The sequence below is a fragment of the Plenodomus lingam genome, assembly GCF_022343315.1.
Source record: "Plenodomus lingam strain CAN1 chromosome Unknown contig_3, whole genome shotgun sequence".
Lineage (NCBI taxonomy): Eukaryota > Fungi > Ascomycota > Dothideomycetes > Pleosporales > Leptosphaeriaceae > Plenodomus > Plenodomus lingam.
In genome coordinates, this window is record NW_027093944.1 from 2,008,712 (window position 1) to 2,024,408 (window position 15,697).

General features: G+C 42.8%; 3 protein-coding genes across 3 annotated transcripts; all 3 read right to left on the bottom strand.

The window, feature by feature from the left end:
- Nucleotides 1–7,737: 7,737 nt before the first annotated feature.
- IAQ61_008026 (uncharacterized protein) lies at nucleotides 7,738–9,679 on the bottom strand. The gene is made up of 4 exons (XM_003840459.2): nucleotides 8,873–9,679; nucleotides 8,329–8,817; nucleotides 8,168–8,274; nucleotides 7,738–8,112 (listed from the first exon to the last, which is right to left on the bottom strand). The coding sequence occupies exons 1-4, from the start codon at nucleotides 9,411–9,413 to the stop codon at nucleotides 7,888–7,890; spliced, it is 1,362 nt and encodes a 453-aa protein (XP_003840507.1). The 5' UTR covers nucleotides 9,414–9,679; the 3' UTR covers nucleotides 7,738–7,887.
- A 797-nt stretch (nucleotides 9,680–10,476) lies between these two features.
- IAQ61_008028 (uncharacterized protein) lies at nucleotides 10,477–11,387 on the bottom strand (the record flags this gene model as incomplete). Its single annotated transcript, XM_003840458.2, has 2 exons — nucleotides 10,477–10,527; nucleotides 10,587–11,387. 2 exons carry the CDS (start codon nucleotides 11,385–11,387, stop codon nucleotides 10,477–10,479), a joined length of 852 nt encoding a protein of 283 aa, XP_003840506.2.
- Nucleotides 11,388–11,585: 198 nt separating this feature from the next.
- IAQ61_008029 (uncharacterized protein) lies at nucleotides 11,586–15,252 on the bottom strand. Its single transcript, XM_003840457.2, has 3 exons — nucleotides 15,055–15,252; nucleotides 12,429–14,796; nucleotides 11,586–12,380 (listed from the first exon to the last, which is right to left on the bottom strand). The coding sequence occupies exons 1-3, from the start codon at nucleotides 15,122–15,124 to the stop codon at nucleotides 11,939–11,941; spliced, it is 2,880 nt and encodes a 959-aa protein (XP_003840505.1). The 5' UTR covers nucleotides 15,125–15,252; the 3' UTR covers nucleotides 11,586–11,938.
- Between the last annotated feature and the right edge of the window lie 445 nt (nucleotides 15,253–15,697).

The following is a 15,697-nucleotide window of genomic DNA, read 5'->3' on the forward strand; positions in this document are numbered from 1 at the left end:
TTCTTCTATAACTAGGCTTTCTATAGTAGGGACTACTATATCTTGTAGTAGTTAACTAATATATATAATAGCCCTATTTTCTATCCTAAGCTAATATATATTAGTTCCATGCCTAGCCTAGTAAAATATATTAACGTGTAACGTATAGTTAATAGGGTATCTAAAGGATAGATTACCCTACTTTTAGAATACTATAGCATAGCAGACAGGTTATTACCCCTAAATTTAGCAACTTGCAATATTATCCTCTTAAATAGTGTTATAGTTACTATATTAATCTACGTTAATTCCTAGTCTAGTATAACTTATATACTAATCTAGGTTATATAATAACTACGTTTTAGTAAATATAAACTATATATAGCTAATATAGGTTAGTAAGAGTGTATTCCTAGATATTTATATCTTACTCTATTAATATAACTATTATACTCTAGTATATAGAGGAGTAGGTGAATAAAAGGATATAGCATAAATCTGCGTAAGCTAATATAACTTATTAGCGTTAGTTATAATAAGTAATAATAATATAATTATAGTAATATATATAAATCTATATAATAATAATCTAGTGTACTCTAAATTAATTCTTAACCCCTTACACACGTATATAATATAACACGTTAGCACACCCTCTCTACACTTTTATTATACTAATATAGTATAACTATAGTATAACAACTTATTATTTAATAACTATATTATAGAAGTATATTAGTACTAAGATATAGCTAAAGATAATATATTATAAGTAATAGTAATAACACTAGTGCGTGTTATAATATAACAAGTGTATAAGTTATATATAATAATATACCCTTTCTATCTATAATAATATATTTATAATATATTAGCTTTACTTATAACCTTATCTACTACAAACGCTACCTTTATTCCTAATACTGTCCCGCAGTTAATATAGGATTTAAGATCCTATTTACACAAAATACTAGAACTATATAGTGTCTACCTATAGCTAAAATTAGCAAGCAATAATCTAATTGTAGTGTAGGTAGTAATATATACGCCTAAAGTGTTTGCCCTATAGATTTATATATTTATAGTTAGTAAGAAGGGCATTAATAACCTTAATAAGTGTATCTATAAGGCTATAGATATATACTTTAATATAATCTAAGACTAACTATTTAGCTATATTTCTAACTCTAAGTAGACTAATATATAGGACACTATCCTTACTAAGTATCTATTTTTTAGATATTTTAATAGAGTATAGGTATTAAAATAGCTTATATAGCAGACCTAGATATATAGGAATAAGAATTAATACTCTAAACTAAAACGCAAGTATATTATCTACCTCTTTAAATATACTAATCTTACTATTATAAAAGAGCTATTATATATAATTATACTATACTAGGTAATAGTATTGCTACCCTAATTACTTAAACATTCGCTATCCTATAAGGCCCTAGCCTAGGGAGGTCTATTATATGCAGAGGTCTATGTAGATACTAGTAGCTAATATCTAACTTTATTTATAGTAGTTTAGGTATATACTATAACTATATAGTAGCCTAGTTAGGATTTTATAGTAACACTCCCTAATATTTAAACTAAGACTTATTATAGGCTATAAGTAAGCTAGTATTACCCTATTCTATTAAATATATATAAAGACAACGTCTACCCTAATTTAAATACACTAGTAGTATTACTAGCTTTAAAGACTAGGGTGCCTAGGATAGCAATAGTAGCGTTTTTAGGGGTTAGCATCCTAACCTAATAGTTAGTGTGCCCCTAGCTAGTAGTGTTAGATTACAATAAGTACTAGTATAGCTAGATATAAGACTATAAAAGTGAACCTATTTATATAGTATACTAGCCTAACTAAATAATTCTACTCTAGATACTTATAAAAATATACCTATAGAAGACAACTATAATATACTACTAGACACGTAATAATGCTAACCTTATACTATTATAGACTCTCTAATAGAGATTTTAGATTCTACTCTACTAATATAGACTTGCAAGAATACACGCGTTAGGAATATAAAGGCTAGGCGTAACTATATAACTAAAGCTAAGGCTAAAGGTAATAGTAATAAGAGAAATACTTCTAGAGTATAAGGCCTAAAATTATAGTAGTCTCTAATATAAACTAGAGTATCTATTATAGATACCCCTTATATAGATAGTAGTAGTATAGGAGAGCTAAATAATAGTAATAGTAATAATAGCGTCTAGGTTTATAGATAATTATAATATAAGAGGGTCCTAACTATATAAGTTAAATAATATATATATATAGTATTAGTATATATAAATAATATTATATAATATTACTATATATCCTACACTATATAAGCTTACTATATTATACTACCCCTTTACTACTATATATAATATAGTATATATAATAATATATATATATACCTAACTTTAAACTAATATACTACTAAAAAAACCTATAATATATATAGTGTAAGCAACTAACTTGCCCTAGAATATTTATAATATAGAGCATAATCTTTAGTAATACTACTACACTATAATATAGGAGTGTTATTATAATAGGCGCCTTTATAGAATATACTATAATATAGGAGTGTTGTTATAATAGGCACCTTTATAGAACTTACTAACCTATTATTATAGGATATTTTAGATTATAATTTTATATACTAGGTATACTACCTAGTCTCTTAGTTATTATTGTAGCGTACCTAGGCGGCAGTATGCTGCACGCCTATACCGCCTAGGTATCTACTAGTACTAGTTCCTGTATAGTAACCCTACTAAATTATACCTACTACGTGCCCTCTATCTACACTAAATTTTCCCCCTAGGTGCTATATATCTATCTACTATATAACCTATAATTAGGTATATTGTATAAACTATGTTTAAATAGACGCTAAAGTTAATACATATAATACTAATAATATATAAACTAAAAAGTAGTTTACCTTTATAGAATACATAGTATAGTAAACCCTATTTAGGTTTACTTCTTATACTTAAACTACTTTGTGGTCTACTTTAGATAAATATGGCTACTGTAAACCGGTTTTGTACCGTAGTGCTTACCATAGCAGCAACTGCTAACCACTAGTCCTAATTCTAGCCAAGATTACTAATTTGAAATCTGTTGAATAACTAGTTAAGTAAAGTGTTAAGTCTAGCTTAGGTCTAACTATCCTCTACACTATAGATCCTTAGGAAGTGTAGGTGTGTACTAACCTACTACTTATCTGTCACACAAACTGCAGGCTCTAGGAGTGCGACTACCGCTAACTACGACAACTCTTATTGCGGCGTTTGTTAACTTAGAGGTGCTACCTATCTTAATAATATTAATAGAACAACAATACAGAGAAGGTACTACCTTATCGCCTTAAGCGTAAGCACTTAATAGGGATATCTCCCTAAGCGATATAAAGACAGAGAGACGCGTGTATTGCTATAACCACTTATTAGGTAGACCTAAGCTAGTTTTAACAACTAATACTGCGCCTAGTACTGTATAGTGTCCTTACGCTACTGCAACCTAGCTAATGTCTAGCATATCTTAATCCCTTTAACACTAACTAACTTAATAAAACAACGTTAAGGGAATGCTATAAGGACAAGAATAGCTAGTACAAAACTATAGGTGCGTTATTAGATAGGCTACTATCTATCTACTAAAGACAAAGTTAATAGTATTAGGAGCGCTAGTTAGACTTGCGAGTTGTTAACACATTAAAGTCTATAGTAGGATTAATTACTTGTCTAAAGATATAACTACTACAGCCTTTAACAGAGTTGCACTAATTAATAACGCAGTTAGACTGCGAGTTTATCTAAACCAGGTATATTAGCACTCCGTTAAGCGGCTTTCGTGGCACTCCAGTAAGCGGCTCTGGATTTGCGCCCGCGCGGGCGACGTACCTAATCATAAGTTAGCGAATCATCTGTTCACTTTTGAATGAGGGAGACTTAGTTTTGGTAATGTAGACGGTGTGTGTGGGACTGCGCAGTCGAGGAGCGGCTTCGCATGTGCGCCCGCGCGGGCGACGTACCTAAGCCATAAGTTAGCAGATTATCTGTTCAATTTTTGGATGAATGGGACTTAGTTCTATTGAGGTTTTGGAGACTTGGGACCGCGCAGCTGATGAGCGACTTCAACGCAAGAGGGGAAGAAGGAGCAGTGCAAAGAAGGTGATGGGAGGGATTGGTAAAGTGGATGAGGGGATGAGGGGATGGGGGTGTTGAGGTTATGGAGGGATACGCTGAGTCGCTGCTCAATAGTAGAGTTCTTCAATGTAGATCATGCGGTGAAGGTGAAGTGAGCTCCCCAACCACCATAATATCGCTACGGCACGTAGAATTGGACTTAGAGGTTTTCAAATAGGATATATATGAGTATTGATATCATAGTACTATTTACGTGCACGAGTGTATCCCTAGGTCTATAGATATGCCCGCAATAACTGCACTAGATGCGCAATCTTGGTCCGGCCGTTAACGAAAACGATGGTCTTTGGCAAGTCAAAGGAGACAGGAACATAACACCCATTATCTCCTATCTAGGAAGCAACATCTATATGTAGGATCAGCTAAGCGTACGAATTCTAACACTTTGGCCCAATAGGCACAACCACGATAGCAATCTTAGGCCAATTAACTGTCGTACGAATAATGCGCAACCGCCCAAGTTTCTCTTCCTAATCAAGCGCCAACTGCTGGAACGCACTATATTTAAGGACCTAAGCCTCTATCGCAGCATTAAATGTTGCCGTGCATCTAGAGAACTAAGCGGAGCTATCTAAGATGCGTCTCATTTCTTGGAAGCAGAAGTACTCGACGCGAAAGTCTTTCCACTAGCTAATAACATAACACTCGTCAATTGTAACTAGCTGTACACGGGCAGCAAAGGATTGATCATGGAATATTTCTTGAAATGCTGGAGAGACAGCTTGCTCTGGTCCAAGAAGTATATAAGCAGTAGTCACGGATAATAACACGGCGGTAGGTCTGGTTTATAATAGCAGGTTTTATTAAGGGCCTTAAGCAAGTGCGCTTGCAAGGCGATAATAGCATTGCTGAGTAGCTTAAAGATCGTTTCCGTCCAGCGAAACTGCTGCTTCCATCCCTCTGTGAGACCTAGTGTGCGACTATGCTTAGAGGTAACATTAGCTTTACTAGCTTATAGTTCGTTGTCTTCGCTATGTCAAGGCCTTTCTATACGTGTGTGCAGACGTTGTTATCTTGGCCGTCTACAAGGACTGTCTCGTGAATGAAGTACCTAACAACGTTTATCACCCCCTTTCTGGTTGCCGCCTGTAGCAAGTCGTCCTCCTCTTCACACTCTAGATACTGCCACGAATCCTTAACAACGAGAGGCATGCTAGAATTATCCTCTTAATAAGATTTCTAGCTAGTTATTGCCTAGTTAGCATTATAACGCACCTGATTTATGGCCTTGTTAATAATAAGTCGCTCTTTGCTATTTTCCCGCTCGACCTTAATATACCGCTTGCCTCTTATAGTTATAATAGTTAGTTGAATTCGCGAAGCTGCCCGTGTTGTTAGACACAGGCGTTTGTTGGAAGGACGAGGAGGGAGGGGGCGGAGGCATTGATCGCATCTAGACTATGTGGCTAGTCTTCCTGCTAGATTAAATGCAACCTTATTTTTTGTATTATGTGGATCGCAGCTTAAAGAGAGCTACTGCCAGTTACTACTCAAATTGTCAGGCCAAAGTCACTGTAGTCATTAGTGAGAATGGAACCAATGCCTGCTTTAGACTAAAGAAGCCTATAACAGTCTTGCTGGCGCAGATAATACTAAGTTTTTATTCTAGTGTTAGGCAGTCTAAGCAGAATCTTTATACATAACTCTATACTGACCACCGCAAGACATAATTGCCATTAGCAACGTCTAGTGCTGCTTGGGTTATTATCTAACTAGGATAGAGCACTACGTATCATGGCTTTCCTACTATGCTAGGGTGAATAACGACTTACTAAATATTAATGGCGCCTGAACAGGAATTCAACAGGATCTATAGATAGCTACTAATGTGAGTCAAGTCCTTTCTATCTAGTGACATATCCACTAGTCTTCCTAAGTCACACGTGCTCTCTTTATCTCGCGTCTTGTACAGCTTACAAGCTGATCCCCGTTGTCTCTTGGCCCCTTTACTCTCTTTAGAATGCCTCTTTCTTGTTAAACTCTATGTGCCAGGTCCTTTGTTTCGCTAACATTGTTTCTTACGTTATCTTCTAACTCTTCTAAACGTTTTATAATTATAGTAATGCTGTTTGCCGTTTCCTCTACACGTTCCATTAGCTAAAAGAGGTGCAAATGGAGTTAAGTAATTTATAGCAGTATTTTCTCTTTTGCAATACTTAGGGCTGAATCTGCTGTATAACGTGACTTGTTCCTTACACGCTCCTTGTCCTCTTGGTTATCTTAGATATACTTGAAAGTGTGAGGAGCTGATTGAATTGAATGCGGATTATCCGCTATCACAGCCGCTTTATTGAACTTATTAGAATTAATCACAGGGAGCTAGCATACTTAGCAATAGATTACATTCGTCTAGCATTAATATAAATACTATGCCTTGGTATAGCGTTGGATCTTTAATAGTATCTTAAGAACTTATCTAGAAACAGCGGAGGCGTTGTATAGTGTTGAAGGAGATACTGTTTTAGGAAGTGAAGAAGTGATTAACACTATAAGATCACGGTAGGAGACCCCTTTATATGCCGCTTTTCGCTACTTAGCTAATTTCTAAGAATCCTGTGCCTTAACGCTTTAGATCTTAAAGAGGAAATGGGCATGTAGCCTTTTATGCGAGCTTATCTGCGCCATGCAACACTGCACGCTACTTAGGGATATAACGTCCGACCCTATCTTTCCTTCTACGTAGTAGTGCAAGATCTCTTGTAGCTACTTACTGTTCCCTCCTTGCTAGTCTTCTAAAACTTAGTGATCCAGGGCCAATTCCTTTGTCCAGGTATAATTAGGCATGGCTGATTATGATGCCGCCGGCGCTCCTATCTAGCGATGGGCAAGCCAGTTACATTCCTGGTCCGCTGTACGTCTGGGCCTTGCAGGATACAGTGGGTTCCACACATTATTAATGATTGTAAGAGACGTGTTAAGCCCGCATAAGGACTCGGCGGAGGAGCTGTCTTCCTAGAGAGTGTGGTAGATTAGGTGCGACGTAAGTGGAACACTGCAGTACACTACACAGCCTATCCTACTCTTTTACTCTAACTAACACACGTACTAGCTAGCCTTGAGACATAAGTTATGTCTCTTTCATGCGATACGCTTGTTGGTGGAGTGCTCTAAGCACTTATAGCGAAAGTGCTTAGCGGCATGTAAGGCAAAAGAATCGCTAAATCTAGTATATAAGCAGGTATCTTGTTGTACAGAGGCTGCGCACATTGTTCCTTTAATATGAATTTTGTCCTTATTAGCTTTGCTATCTGCTTTACAGTTAGACTCGTGCTAAGCGTTGCGCTTATGTATCGCGATGTGAAGTCTCACAAACCAAGTGGGACACACGAGACTTTAGGGCACCCGTATCTATAGGAGAGAGTCCTCGCTACTCTTCTTGGCGCTTGCCAGGCTTGTTTGTTAGTTGCTGGTATTACTGCAATTATTTTCGCGGTTCACTTAAAAGGCGACATGTACTAGGTTAACATGGCTGTACGGTGTAACCTTCAGCTTCTTACCAGCACTAATGTAAGAAGACATATAGAAATCCTTATATCTTGCTAACATATGGGATAATTAGTTAGCCCGTACCCTACGTGTTTTGATGTTTCCCTATTAGGCTATATGGATGGTATATCTCATCGCTATTTTAACGGCACTGATACTGTCTGTGATAGGTATACAAGTTTTCTGCATAAGTCATTCTATGCCCCATTCCGTCTTTAATGCACTGACAATCCAAGATGTTCCCCAAAAGTGAGAATTCTGAAATGTTTCTAGTAAATAAATGACCTTCTGTCTTTTGGCGCTGTTGGACAATAAAGGCCCCCATATGAAGACCGTATGGCACACTATAATGTATAGTTGCGGGTTCTGCGGCGAAGAGTTGGAGGCGGAGCATATGGCCTCAGCATGCTTTATAATCTAAGATGACCAGAGTTAGCAGGCAACTGTGGTCAGATCGGCGTGGGTCACGCACATTCAATCGAGACTCTTCGCTTTGTATAATGCGCATTCCAAATTTTGGGCCAGGCGTATATGTGAGCAGGAGTATACTTGCGAAGTGGTAAAAGGTGAAGGAGATTACTATCGTGACCAAGTCAGTGTGTGGGGACCAAGAACACAACGTTGTCAACTGACCATGCCAGTCTGCCGTGAAAAATATGTCGGGAAATACGTCCTCGTCGGTGGATGGGCCTGCCCAGATTGGGTCGAAAGAACTCGGTCTTTTATCTCGCCATGTTCGGATCTGCGTCCAAAGCGCTTGCCATCGTTGCGTAGTTCCCGCCTGACCGCTTTGTGCTCCAGTGTCCGCAAAGCAAAAGTTAGCTACACATGCAGTATGCCATAGCATCTGATTGGCCCAGGCAGTCTCTCGTCTCAGAGCATCCAAGCGATGTTGGTTTCCAACAGCATCTGCGAGCGGTTCAAGTTGCAATGAGAAGTCGAGATCTAGTGGCTGCTGTCTGATAGTAGCGTTGTAGAGACTTTGTCGCACATAGACCCAGAATACAGCCTCACGCACGGTAGGTGCCGAGGGATCAATGAAGCGTGTTAATTGAGAGGCACGGAGAATGCCAGAAGAACCTTGAAGGTGAGATTTGTCGCACATTCCCACATTGGATTGTACTACCGATTGTCAGTCTTTGTAGTACCTTACATGTTAATATATCGAACAACTTACCACTAAGCTGGTCTGCAAAATGTAAAAGTATTACAGCGGTAAGCAGTGCTTCATCGTTACCAGGATTCTGTTCGAGGCGAGGAATCAGTAATGTTATGCATTTGTGGTACGCATCCCCAGCTTTCTGATGATCACCCTTGTGACGTGACGCGAAGCATATAACTGCATGGTGCAAAAAAAGCTGATGCCTGGCCATCTCGCTCACTCTGAGCGTCAAAAGGCGGGAGGCATTAGTACAGTCCATCCATCGACCAAGATGGACGTTGTAGTGGTTGTACAGTGATGCTTCCTCTGCCGTTAAAACAATACTTTCTGATAAGGGCCGCTCGCTCTCTAAGGAGTCTCCCAAACGTGATGCAGTTTGCGGTAAATTGGGCGATTGCGGGTCATTGTGTTGTGATGTATCTGGTGTAAAAGGGACGTTTACTGGTGGATTCCCGAATGCTGAATCCGTACCACCTTGTCGACGTTCTAGTCGATCTTCTTGCGACGTGTCTTTGGATTTGCCGCTCTGAAATCGTCTTTCATTTTGATCTTCCATTATTCCATCACAGGCAGAGTTGCAAGTAGCGTAAAAATAAAATAGGCACCTCGACGGATAGAAATTGTTCCGACTGATTGCGCCTTGCTACTGTCCAAATTATTCGGCCGTGGTTTCTATTGTTGTGAGTAACATTGCCCCTTCCTTATGAGCCATCTGGAGATCAGTTTCCATATTTTCATGTGCTGCGATATTTGATGAGGATCCAGCTTGCCACTCTGAACTAGAATGACGTATATCAGTGCATGGTCGTACGGGGGGCGACTCATTTGCAGGCCAATCAAGTGGAAAGTAAAACGTGGCCTCTTCCCACTTCAGATGCTTGTATTCTACTGCACTATGAGCTGTACATGGCATGTTATGTTCCTTATTAGTAATACTCAGCAGACGTCGCTGATTGCCTGATAGGCTACCAGTACCAAACTACATGTATATCTTAGCGCAGCATAGTAATACTATATAAAATGTTCAAGCTACAAATCAAGTATATATCCAACAATCAGATAGCGCTTAAAAGAAGTAAAGTTATGTAATGAATTGCATATACAGCCGCATCAACAAGGCTTACAAGGTAGGGAAACAGAAGCAACACTACTATTATAACCTATTTATCCTGCACTACAAATTACTCTGTTTCCTACTTCTATTCTACAAAGACAACTGCAACCTAATTGCGCAACCACACAAAGCCGCACCTAAAAGTCCTATCCCGCGCCTACCAAACCACCGTCTCACAAGCTCCAATCTACCCCGCCAACCCCTCAATCCATCCCAGCACCACTCTATTACCCCGCACACTAGTCTTCCACTTACACAAGACCGTGGAACTGCACCTCTACTCTCCCTTACAACAAACTAGAACCCTCCACCCGGTATATAAAGTTTCCTGCATGCTAAAATTTCTTAATTATAACTACAGACACGATGGCCGAGTGGTCTAAGGCGCCAGATTTAAGTTACTTGAATAGAGTTCCCTGGTACGGAAACGTGCGTGGGTTCGAAACCCACTCGTGTCAACAGCAAGGTTTTTGCCATTTTTTGGTGAGATTTTTGATAGTGCGAGCTAGAGGGAAGGTGCGCGAGTTTTTTTTGATGGTGTAGCTATCGGAAGAGTCTGTAACTGGCTCAGCATGCCGAATAGAACCTCTACACGTCCTGCACCTCATAGCTAACCTTGCTAACGCCCTTTTGCCTCTTCACCCCCCTAACCACCACTTTTCCACACTCGGCCAACCTCAACACATGCGTCCCACCACAAGGATAACTCCCGACCTCACCAATCTTGACCACCCTCACCCCATCCGCATCCCCCTTGACCTCGCCCACCACCCCTGAGCACCTTGAGCGGGCCTCGTCTTCAGTCCAGAAATGTATACCAACGGGCAGGTTCTGGGCCACGAGCTCGTCGACTTTGGCCTGGATGGCGGATTTCGCAGTGCTGGGGATTAGGCCTGTGAATTCGACAAAGGCGGCAGAAGGGTAGTGTGAGGCTTTGCCGTCGATGAGGTCGGGCGGGAGGGCGCCGGAAGCGGTGAGGAGGTTGATGGCGAGGCCGAGGATGTGGCCTGCGGTGTGGAGTCTGGAGTGGAGGATTCGTTTGTCGACGTCGATGGTTTGGGTGATTTGGATGCCGGTTGGGAAGGGGGTGTGGGGTACGGGTGCGAAGATGCCCATGTGGAGGATTGTGGGGGCGAGTTTGCGGACTTGGTGGATGTGGAAGGTTGGGGTGCTGGGGCTGGAGGCTAGGGCTATGGTTCCGGTGTCGGAGGGTTGGCCGCCGCCTTGGGCATGGAAGATTGTAGAGGGGGTGGTGAGGATGTAGGGGGTTGATTCGGGGGGTGGCTTGAAGAGGGCTTGGGTTTCTGGAGGGAGGGCGGAGAGTGGTTGGATGGAGGTTATGCTGCTGGTGTGGGTGTGGAGTTGACCGTCTTTTTGGTAAAGGGGTTCTGTTCTTTGGGCGAGAGGGTCTGCCATGGTTCTCGCCTGCTTGTCGACCTTGATTGCTGGTGGCGGTTCTGGCAGAGCTTATTTATCTTGAGAGAATGGCAGAATTGATACCACTACTGGTCCTCTTAAAAAGGATATCAGTAGATGCAAAGATGGAAGCTGAAAGTATGCTTGCAATTTCAAGATTAGGTTGAGCAGTGATCATTTTATACAAATACTTCAGTCACTGGAATACAGGTAGAGTCGATATCAACAGAATTTGGAGACTCGAAGACGCAATGCAACAATACGCCCTACATGTACACACGCTAGGCTCTAAGAGGAAGGTATACAAGTTCTTCTTTCACCTGAAAGCTGCTTGTATAAAAGGCCAACCAGAATGGCATGGAAACTGCAGTGAGATCACTCAATTCGAAAAAGCGATGACTGTAGATCCAGAATATGCACAAGTATGCTTGATGCTATGTGTTTGGGTGTCAACACCCTTCGAAACTCTCAAACTCCGCTAGTTATTTCCTGGTATCATAATTCTCCATAATCCGTGTTGTTTGCCCCTTCGTGCCCGTGTTCAAGCACGTCTAATTCAGGTACTGAACTAATGCTTGCTTCGATTCAGCATCCAGCCTCTCTTGTACAATCTTGCCAATCCGGCCCTGGTGTCGCTGATCTGCTCCCTTCAGATACTCGCCAACCCAGCTCTTGATATCTGTAATCTCTGGGAAGGGGTCGCGAGGTGCCTTCTTGCAGGTGTTCAGCTGTGTGAAGCCAACGCCAAAGCCCAGCTCGTCCACATCTGCATCGGGAATGATGTCATCAGCAGCTGTCGGGACCGGAGGGTTGACCAAGAGCTGTATCAGGCGCTGTGTCGTGAGTTGCCATCCTTTGGGATATCTGTCAACAAAGGCTTGTGAGTCACCCAGAGTTTTAGCAAAAGAGACCACAGCGGTCTTGCGATCGGTCGGTCGTGCAAGCTTTTGAGTTTCTGGCAAGATAACCTGCAAGTAAAGTGCTTTGAATATGCTTTTGCCTGATTAGCAGATGTTCCGGTCAAGATAGGGAAGGACTTACTCATGCTGGATTTGGTCGGTGACTTGAATGAAATAATCCGTGCCAAGACCTTGATCCAATCGCGCCGAAAAGAAGTGATAGAAAGCAATGAAGCGCTGCTGAAAGTTCTCGGTCTTGTTATTAGACAATCTTTGCAGCATTAATTGCAGGATAGTGGTGAAGTAGGGCTGTAGAGCCGCTGCGGGCATGTGCGTGATGACAGCCTCGATCAGCTCGAAAGAATGAGTCTCTTGCGCCTTGGTAACGACTAACTTCTGCCACACACCTAGAATGGGCTCAAGCTGTTTGTTCGCTACAATGTGTTGAGCATCCCGCGCAATCATGGCACTCAGTAAGCGAGCCAATGCGGGCACATTGCCACGCTGCTCCCAGACCGCGCCCTGAATGACAATCTCAAACAAGCTTCGATAGTAAGGGCTCAGCTCTCCAGAGGGGTTTGCCTCTAACAAAGCCGAGAAGATTTGGAAGATATAAGGGGAGAATTCCTGGACATCTGCCGAGAGACAGGCCGCAAAGGGCTCATAGAGTTTCTCTTCAAAGAAACTAGGCTTTTTTGGTGCAGCGAATCGAACTAATGCTCCTATGCCCTCAAAGAGATAGTATTGGAAACGCGGATTACTGGGATTGTGTCGAATGACCTTGACAATGGCAATGAAGCTCTGTAGAATGCTCTGACAATGAGGTAGCACGCCGTCTCGAATGTAGATCAGGACGCGCATGACACACTTCATGAGGAACTCATTCTCTTGAATTTTCTCGGGAGCCGAGTTCTTCATGATCAGCTTGAACAAATGTGTGAGTAGTTGATTTGAGGAATCAACAACATCTGATCGCGGAATGATTGGCTGTCGATCAGCGTCTGTCATAAACAGAGCTCGCTCAACTGCAATTGCAGCATATGTATGAATGACGTAATTTTCATTGCCTAGCTGATTGACGAGCAATGGGAAGGCGGCTCGCCAGAGTTCTGGTGACAGCTGGCTACGAAACACGTAGAGAAACTTGATTGCATCGACTTTCAAGATTGGCGAAGCATCTTGCGACTGTAAATCGCTAGCAATGTGTGTCTGAAAGAACTCCAAAATGTTCACACTCGCGTTGACCGTCAAGATGCCCTGTGCTGCAGTTGTAGCACCCTTGGAAGCAATGGCCGTGAAAAGATAGACTGCAGTATCTTTAGACTTCCAATTGTTCGCAGGATCCGAGGCATAATTTTGTAGATATGCGTTAATGTAGGTTTGCGAGGTGCTTGTGACGAGACCCTCAAAGCGACTCATGAGCTTGCGAAGGAATTCTGTGGCAGCACGCCGGCGGGTATCATTGTCAGCCCCTTCAAGGTCCCTGCGGATGAATTCGATGGGTTCGTCCTCGAACATCTCGACATCGGACTCACGTAGGGTCAGGTTCGGTAGAATTACCTTTTCAATCACCTGAACCAAGACGGACTGGTTATTGAAGGCTTCAGCATGTTGTGTAGAAGCGACGGCCGAGAGGAATTGCAGTGCCTTGCTCACTACAATGTCGTATTTGTTCTCGAGCCCTGCAGTCATGAGGAAACTCCAGCTAGTCTCGATGAAGGGTCCCAACTGAGGTCCAAATACATCTTCATACTTTTGGATATAGAGCATAAGTGCTTCAAATATGCCAGCACGGACGTATTCCTGCGGTCCAGCCTCGGCTTCATCGTCCGTATGTAGCGCAGGGTTATCGTATGTCAGGTACTTGTGGAGCAGGCCGCATATGACACCAATATGGTCTTCGAAGACAGGCGGGAGGTCTTGGCAGGATAAATCATAGAACAGCTTAATAAGCAGCTGAAGCGTGGCAAAGGCAGTCTTGAGCGTCTGTGGGTCACCTTGAGAGGCCGTGATGAGGTTGTCGGTGTTCTCGAGCAGTTGCAGGAACGGTGTGCCGAATTTAGTCAAGACGTGATTGATTTCCGTAAAGAGGTCATCGGACCGGAAGAGAGGCCGCCAGCGCTTGAAGATGGAATGTGCTACTTGAAGTACGCCGTTGTTGACAGTGGTGTTATCGGGAGTGAGGCGCGAGATAAGATCGTCGACGAGGGTGTCCCAGCGCTCCCAAAAGTCGCTGTCTGCGATGGCGCTGATGGCTTCACCAAGCTGCGCCTGTAGATTTGCGGGAACTGAGACCATGAGCCCGATCAGCTCCCTCTTGATCGCCACCACCTCGTCCTGGGGCAGTTTGTAGTTGCCATCTTCATCCACCCAGTTGCGTTTTATGAAGTTTTTGAAGTAGAGCGCGGCAGACAGTCGTGTGTTTGGCGGGCTGGAGTCTGAGGCGATGATTTGGAGTAGGGAGAGGGAGAAGCCCGGCTTGGCTTGTTCCTGTGTGATGGCTGCCTCGGCTGGGAGAAGTCAGTCTTGCGACGCTGGTGTATTTCTGGAGGGGCAGGCAAGGCAGAGGCAGTGCCAGAGGAGAAGCCCGCAGATTCTGCGCGTCCTGACCCGGCTCCCCCCGACCATGGTGTTCGTCCAGGCCAGGCGATTCAGATATGCTGGCGAGGAGAAAGAACCTATGTCACTGTCTCACAAGTGTCCATCACATGGGTGGTATAGTGAACCATGTTCCAGTAGGAGTGGATATGGTAGCATAGCATACATACCTTGTTTGTTTTGACTAGGATCCAGGCTGGCCTGGAGCAGCTGCGAGAGCGTCGCAATGTCAGTGGCCATGGTGTCGAAGCTGCACCAAAAGGGAGGAGGAGAGGAGGGTGCTGATTGGAGAGGCGAAGGCAACAAAAAAAAAGAAAAGAAGTTGATTGTTTTGGCGCTGGTTGCTGGTAACAATGGCTGGCGCCCACTTTGCGGGGGGGCCCAAGCTCTTTCAGCTCTTCACCCACCAAGACACACTATTTACATGGTACATAGTACTACCTAGTGGTGCTAGTACTAGGGTAGAGTGTAGGGTAGACATGACTTGATATGGATAGATACTACATAACTCCATACAAGTACTTCTTGATACTACTTGTAGTTACCTACCTCTCACCCATCCTAATCTTAGCGGCAGCGCCCAGTCAAAGTACCGGTACCTTTACCCCAGACCATGAATGATTTTCCATTGTCGCAGGCCGGCGGGCTGCCAGCACATGACAAGACCTTCCTTCACCTGTCCCAGCACGCCACCGCCCACCGCCATGGGCCTTCTCCGCATCTGACCCCTCGTCGCCGCCCTGCGAACTTTCCCTCTTCCACCCTCTCTCCCATCTAACTCTCTCCTTCCCTCGACACCCGCCCGTCACAGCC

Coding starts and splice junctions, on each gene's coding strand:
- IAQ61_008029 (XM_003840457.2), bottom strand. CDS start 15,124: ATGGCCACTGACATTGCGACGCTCTCGCAGCTGCTCCAGGCCAGCCTG. Junction 14,797..15,054: donor TCCTAGTCAAAACAAACAAG/GTATGTATGCTA, acceptor GACTTCTCCCAG/CCGAGGCAGCCATCACACAG. Junction 12,381..12,428: donor ACCGACCAAATCCAGCATGA/GTAAGTCCTTCC, acceptor ATCAGGCAAAAG/CATATTCAAAGCACTTTACT.
- IAQ61_008026 (XM_003840459.2), bottom strand. CDS start 9,413: ATGGAAGATCAAAATGAAAGACGATTTCAGAGCGGCAAATCCAAAGAC. Junction 8,275..8,328: donor TTTCACGGCAGACTGGCATG/GTCAGTTGACAA, acceptor TGGTCACGATAG/TAATCTCCTTCACCTTTTAC. Junction 8,113..8,167: donor GCGAAGAGTCTCGATTGAAT/GTGCGTGACCCA, acceptor TGGTCATCTTAG/ATTATAAAGCATGCTGAGGC.